At 38.7% G+C, this 7700-nt stretch overlaps 1 protein-coding gene across 1 annotated transcript in view; it reads left to right on the plus strand.

Moving 5' to 3' along the window:
• The window catches only part of col13a1 (collagen, type XIII, alpha 1), a 54182-nt gene extending 48373 nt beyond the window's left edge, over positions 1-5809 (plus strand). Inside the window, exons 39-41 of the mRNA XM_080448827.1 lie at positions 1619-1705; positions 3774-3812; positions 4109-5809. Of these exons, the coding sequence (XP_080304953.1) occupies positions 1619-1705; positions 3774-3812; positions 4109-4111 (129 nt within the window). The 3' untranslated portion in view covers positions 4112-5809. The remainder of the gene's footprint in view (positions 1-1618; positions 1706-3773; positions 3813-4108) is intronic.
• Positions 5810-7700: the final 1891 nt, after the last annotated feature.

Genomic DNA, 7700 nt, shown 5'->3' on the forward strand with positions numbered 1-7700 from the left:
TAATAATGTTACTGTAATAATACCCAATTTATAATGTGTTTATATTTCTGTGTTACTCGTGAAATTAATTAATTAATTAATTTCCCACACGGAATCCATAACATTACTGGATGAAAAATATCATATATAATATAATAGGCACTGTAAAGTTATTCACACATTGGCCACCTTTATTGAGAAGATCTGTTTGTTGTCTTTTCCCACTAGATTAATGTTACAGATACAGTGCATAATGCTCGTTGGAGAAGTGTCTAATGCATATGAGACTAGTCCATACTAGACCAATATTTTTCTTGTGACGATTATAAAGATAACTATTTCTATTAGTGAAAAACCTACAGTAAACTGGCCACTGTCTTGCGTTGCCTAAAAAGTTCACCTATAAACTGATGCACACAAATAATGTTGGTGTGAGAGATTCACGGAAAGAATAATAATTTTCACATACAGGTATTAATATCAACTATACACTACAGTGAGGCATTGTCTCTACAAGGAAACAAAATAGTCATTAAAGGGATATTTCACTTTCCAAAAACAATTGGGTCATTTTATCGTCTACTCAGGCTTTTGGGAGCACATCAGACAGTTTTTAAATTGCTAGATTCAGTATTTAGATATTTGATATTCATTTTATCAGGCACGCCCCCTTCCTATACAAACCCATTGTAACTGGAAACTCTCTGGGGGGCACTTTGAGAACCAACCAAGGAGTTTTGGTTCATAGTTCATGTTACAGAAGTCTGACGCCTTCATTCACACTCCAGCAGTGAAGAGTTATGTAAAATAATACAAGCTTGAGAGTGGGCTAAATTTACAGAATTAAAATATACAGAAATCAACAACAAAGTACATTGCCAGTGGGTTTACAGGTGTCAGTGCAAGTGGGGAAATTACCTGCATGTGTTTCTTATGCAATATGTTACCCCCCCAACACCGGTCTGAACAGAGTGGAGCGCATCTTTCTGTCAGATGAGTGAAAATCCAAACAAAGTGCCCATTGGTGCAAGGGTGATAAAATTAATAGCAAAATACCCCAAAAGTTACCACGGCACTCTTGTGGAAAATGTTAAAAAGCCTTTATTGTAAATTGGCTACTGGATGGCAAAGGTTAAAAGCACCAACGCGTTGCGGCAAAAGTCTTCATCAGGGTCTGAACACGCTTTACATTTTGGATATAGCCAACCGTTTTTGTAAGCAATTGCCATGTTGATAGCTTGCTCTAGAGTTTGTTTGTAGTTTTATATATAGATCCTTAGTAGTAGCAATGAAGTTCATTAAAATAAATTGAATCAGGGCAAATGAAATCAATGAAATCTGCTCACCAAGTGCACTGCAAATCCCTTCTCCCTAACTCCCTCTACTTACCTTCCCCTTCCAACAATTTTAAATGTAATGCACATTGTCTTTTAAAACACCAAAAAGCACATCAAACATTACTGTTATGATCTTAGAATATCACAATTAACAAAAATGAAAGAAAATACACATACAGTAGGTAGGAAATTACAGGCAGATGATTGTGCTTTTACCAACACCAACATATTTGCTTACTGTGTGGCAGATTGACCAGGAGGACTAAAGTTTGTCTTTGTTTTTAATGCGCTGTTGTTTGCAGGGAGAGAGGGGCAAGAAAGGCAACAGGGGAACAAAAGGGGATAAGGGAGACCAAGGAGCACCTGGATTAGATGCCCCCTGTCCGTTGGTATGTCTGTAGTACAATGTGTAACCAGGAGGCAGAGGGAAGGAGCACAACCTTAGAATACAACATAGCTACGAAGAACTTCAATTCCCAGAAGTTTCGTATTCTGAGGCTGACTTCCTTTTGCCTCTGGTGTGAAATGGTTCTAATAAATCCTCAAACAAGCGTTAGGGTTTGGTCTAAGTGTCCACTTTGGTGTGGGAGGGGTAATTCTAATTGGATGGTTTTGGGCCTTCGTAAAAAAAAAAAAAAAAAAAGCTTGTTCTCTGCAAAAGAGAAATAGTCTACCGATATGAAATGATTCATCAAATGAAAGATGGTTTGGTGAACTACACTCAGTGGACCACAGGCCATAACTCTGCTTGAGGGATATTTTCTTTCCAGGGATGAGACGGACAGGAACCAGGCAACCGCTGTTGATGAGTAGCAACAGATGTCAAAGTTATTAGCTGCACTGTCATTGAGATTCAACATCCCTCCAGCAGCCCTGCTGTCTTGTGCTCCCTCTTCAAGCGGACATGACAGGCTGAGCACAAATGGAAAATGTCCAGTGATGACAATCCGTGACCTCGCCCTCTCATTTCTGCAAATCTTGACTACCCCACCCGCCCATCTCGAATGTGTATACAATCAAAAGTTGAATCAGTTTGCTGATGATCGGGGTCCAGCTTTCTACAAAATCAGCATGCCGTCTCGGACAAAGAACTGAGACTCCATCACCAGTCGCATTACGGCAGACATTTGCCAAAGAAACAATATTCTGTCGTCAGTGTCTACGCCCAAACAATTTATAGACCTGGCCCTATGCTATCTCATCTCTGCGAGCCCGGTTCCTGTCAGTCCGAGGTGTCCTGCATGCTTAGGCACACCTGTTTCCAGAGTTACCTCCAGAGAACCTGCACATCTGCCCGCCAACAACCAGCGGGAGGGGGGGCGGGGGACACACTCCCCTGCTGTAAGAGAGGTGCAAAGCAACAGATGTTTAAATGGTTGATTTCACAAACAGGGTTTCCGAGGCTTTAAAGGAGAGAAGGGTGAACCGGGCCTGCCAGGCCTGGACGGGCTGGATGCCCCTTGTGCTGTGGTATGGTGCTCTCTCTCCCCTCCCTTTCCCTGCATGCATTTAGCTCTCTCTAACCACACCCGTAACTACTATCTCTTAAATGCTACTCTGTAGGGTTCTGCTAGAAACTTGCATGTCGGTATGGGAATTAAAATAAACTCACTGTTAATAATTTGTTTAACTGGCCCAGTATCACTACAGTTTTAGGCACCTGCTGTCTGTATTACTACTACTACTAAAAATGTCTATTTAACCACCTAAGTAGAAATATGCATATTATTATAACCAAAGTAACCATCACTATTTGACGATAACGTACAACTCACAACTTAATATACAAGGATCATTGCTAACCAGTCTGCATAAAATTTGCATGATGATTTGTGTGTGTGACTTAGACTACCAGTAACAGAACTAGAACCAGCCTGCTCTAAAAACTTAAAAACCAATAACTTCACATAGACAAAGAAACATACTTAAATACTGAACCTATCTTTCCTCTACCATCTCTTGCATGGGGCACCAATTTTCCAGCCTTTTCCTACTTATTGAGGCAACAGACTACCCTGAGTTGTGAAGAGTAGGTATGGGGGAGATTCGTTAAAGTAGGGTGAGGTCCTCTCACAGGCCTGGATAACATCAGTAGAGGAGAATTCATTCTGAGACCTATTGTCTAGACTCTAGAAGATTATTGGAAATGTTTCTCAGGTACTGAAAGGGTCCATGGGTCCACACAGTTTCATGAGCAGTGCTGTAGGTGAAACAAGTCGATGTGTTTCGTTATTGAATTCCATTATAAACCTTTCTCTCACATGCATCTGCTATAACCTGAAAATATAGTCAGAAATCCACCTGCAACGTACGGCATACTAATTTAGACTGAAATGTATTTTGTCTGGTGTAGCGAGTTGCTTTTGTATGTGTATGAGGGCTTATGCTTGCATGATTTCATTGTTATACTCTTCGGCATAGTATCTCTATTCTCACACGTCGTCTGTCTTTCTCCAGGGTGATGATGGCTTACCTGTACCAGGGTGCTGGAATAAAGTAAGTTTGCAGGTTTGAAGTGGTTGAAGCTGTGCTTTTGTGTTTGCATGTTTTTTTGTGACATTAAGCCATTAAGCTGATCTACTGTACAAGCTAACAACGCATCACAGCGCCATGCGTTGATCGGCTGTAGATCGGCTCGTTTCAGTGCGCAACACCCGTGCGCACTGAATTATAAAGAGAGACGAGATCGCACCACATATAACTTAACATCGTGCTAAATCGCCTGTTAATGTCACCGTAGACATGGTTTGGACTAATGTGTTATGTTTTGCCTTTTGCTCTTCTCCTTGCAGTGACCATAACTTCGGAATGGCTTGAGTGATTGTACATAGAATATTTATTTTTGTACTTCTTATCTGCTCTGTTATACTGTTGAAAAAAAAAAAAAAGATGGAAAATCATAAAGATGTGGCAGGATTTTTGTACAGATTGTTTATTTTTAATACGTATGATCATGTTCATGTACTGGATTTTATATCTATGCATTATTTTGATATGTTTGGACAACGAATAATTATAATGTGGCTGCATATGCATGATATTTGTGCATAATGTGAAGTGGATATTGCCTATTAACTTATTGTATCATGTTGTTTTGTTCTGTTGTAATAGACCATGCTGCACTGATGTGTGGGGCTGGAAAGATGAAGTGTTAGCCTTTTAAATTCTTAGTTGAACTCTCCTCTTTGTGATTAGATGTTAAACATAAATGTTGACAAGCACTGCAAGTACAGTATTTTACAAAGTACTGGCCTGGGGTTACTTCTTTGTACACAATTAACAGTGGCAGACAGCACTGTTTTAAGTCTGCACTTTGTTTTGTGGTTGTGTGCGCATACTGAAACATTGGAGCCATACATTAAAGATCCAAAGCTTTTATTATAATAAGTGCTGTCCTTACAAGTAATATTTTGGGCTTTAGACATTGGAGTTTGTTGACTGGTTGGATATAGCCACATTATTATCTGCTTGAAGGTGGTCATAAACATTTACCTTTGCACATCTTGAACTTATCAGTGACCGTAAGATATGCAGTGATATTTTTTATGCTAAAGTCAAAAAGTGTGCTTATAGCGTTCCAGAAAATACTCATTCAACAAAAAGAAAAATAGTTGATGTTGAAACATAATTGATGTAGACTATTGGGGGACAGCCTTATATACCGTTTAATTTGTATTTGATATTTAACACAATTATCTAAAAGTAGAGTATTCCAAACAATCAGATTTGCATTAGCATCTCCAATCTAAACATTTGTATCATTGGAAGAGGGTTTCAACCGACATTGCCTTACAATTTAGAGCTTTGAATCCAAGGTGTGAAAGAAACTGAAACATAAGTGTTTAGTTGTACAGCCAAAAAGCAACATCTTTAAAAATGTTGCTTCTTATCAAGAATGATTGATGATCCTTCTGGTCTCAATTTGTTCAAGTTAATTGTAAATAATTTATATTTGCCCTGTGTAAAGGGCAGCCAACCTCTTGCTTTTTGACTATCAGGCTGTCTTTAACTATAGTGTTTGGAATTTGTTTTTATTGTTTGTTTGTTTTTTGTTGTTTTTTTCTAATCTGTGGCACAGTATACAACTCATAAAGCTTTTTGTTGGATGACTGCATTATTGCTGCTCACCCTTAAGGCATGCTGCTGCAACAGACACAATGCCTCATTGCCCATGAATGCCTCATCCATTTATATTGATATGAAGAAAGCTCTAAGCTTATTTGGACAATGAAGATCTGTTAATTAAGAACTACCGACAAATCTGATCCACTGCCTTTTTTAAATATGGAATAGCTATGTTCTTTAAGCTAATCTCATTAACTATGTTAAAACTCAATCAGTGTTGAAGAAATGGATGGGGGGGCCCAGAGTGGAACTTAATCCATTGTTTGCTGCTCTTTGTAAAAAGCTATGTTTGTATATTGCTCTGCCTGGAATTGTTCTTGCCACAAGAGATTGTCAGATCCTTGCCTTCAATAAACTATTCATCAGGTCCCTTTACAGTACAGTACCTCATGCTAACGTATGTCTTAGTCACTACTAGTTGGCATTTATTGTGTTGTAAGATTGATCATGAATACACATGGATTTGTCCAAACATGTCTGAAATGTTAATATGTTGATTGTGTTCAAAATGACAATCAGAATTAAATATTCATTTCTAGATTGTTTCTCTAAAGCATTGATTTATACTCACCTCAATGAGAAGGAAAGGATATGTTCAGTAAATGTGTCATAAAAATGCCTTTTCTTAATGATAGAATTTGTTTATAATTTGTTATGACTGAATAATACGACCATTTTTATTCTCATTTATATTTTTCTTTTGGTAATGCAATGGAATTACAGTAGAGCACTAATATCTGGAGCTAATTAACTTGGTGGTTGTTTTGTTAATTAACTCTAATCTCTTCAATTTCAAGTTGTGTGCCTCATTGCATGAATTGAATGAGTTTGTTGAGGTGAGTGTTTTCAACTTCTCTTATTTACCTCTGCCAACAGAGTTGGATGGGGGTTGTGTTTGTTAGTCTACAAACTTTATCAAAAAGGCACATATATTCCAAATGGATTCATGTTACACCACAAACCACATCGGGTATGATCCCTGTCTTGTCTTGCTTGTCTCTCCTCTCTTTCTGCCCTTGGTTTCCTGTCTGTCTGCACTGGTGTATCTGAAATAAAACACCAAAATGCCCAAAAGATTAATACAAAAAAAAAAACTCAACTAAACTTTGAGGAAATGTTTGTCATGGGGCAAGGAAGAATACCAATTGGTGGCCGACCTCCCTGGGCCACGAGGGCATTGTGGGGTATCATTGGACCCTGTCGACCTCCCGGACCTCGCCCATTTAAATTTTTCCGAGACAACACCTGAACTGTCTGCGCAATTACAGGGCATTCATACAGTTCCTACCTGTACACTGCTCAGCTCACAGTAAACACACACAAGATAAATTGATATTCATGTGGTTTGGTATGTATGATGCCTTTTTGTGCAACCTCAGTACTGATTAAGTCACATTTTATTCCTGTATCTTAACTGACAAAGATGCACTGAAGAATAACAATTGTATGTTTCACAGGGTCAACATCCTTTCCAACTGGCCAAGAAGTAGAGGTACCAGAGGTCTTCTTGATTTTAACATACAGTACAGCACCTGCAGAGTGGAAACTTGAAGGCATTTTGGATATATCTTTGAGTTTTACCCATACCTGGATCTTCCAGGAGGCTGGACCACAGGGCCAGTAACGTTGGGAGGCTCCAGTGGCAGCAGCGAGCAGAACGACTTCAATAAGGCTAGAAATAGAGGATGTTTGCCATGCGTTTCAGTTCTTTGATGAAGGCTCCTCGGATCACTGTCACAAGGAGATGCATTTGTTTGTGTCTTCACTTCCTGCATTGATCTCTCGATCATTGACTATGTGAAAACTTGGCATGAAGACTTTTTCCTGTTTTATCTGACACCATATTAAAAGTAACTGTGATTGAGAATTCAGAGCAGCTCACAGGACAGATAGATGCCATCTCTCCACGTTCATGTGTTTCCAACACAGGCCAAAAACCAAGGGAAACACTATTTTGATGATTCCTTGTTGACATGATCAAACTCACTGCCTTTTCAAATACCCTTTAGCCTGCAGCTATTCAATTCTGCTTGAGTATGTAACCTGCTGCTAAAGTAAAGACTTTGACACCTGCCATATAATATTATATGAAGGTGTATGTTTGTATACATCCCTGGCCACAAATAGCATTTTTATTTACATTCTTTATTCAGGTGTTGGAGGACACCAGAAATCAATGCTGTAATTGTAAGTATTGTACAATATCAAAGAAATAACTTTACTATGTGCATAAACTATGTTAACTTTCATAACAAATTG

This window comes from Gymnoscopelus braueri (genome assembly GCF_963280865.1).
Source record: "Gymnoscopelus braueri genome assembly, chromosome: 14".
Taxonomy (NCBI): domain Eukaryota; kingdom Metazoa; phylum Chordata; class Actinopteri; order Myctophiformes; family Myctophidae; genus Gymnoscopelus; species Gymnoscopelus braueri.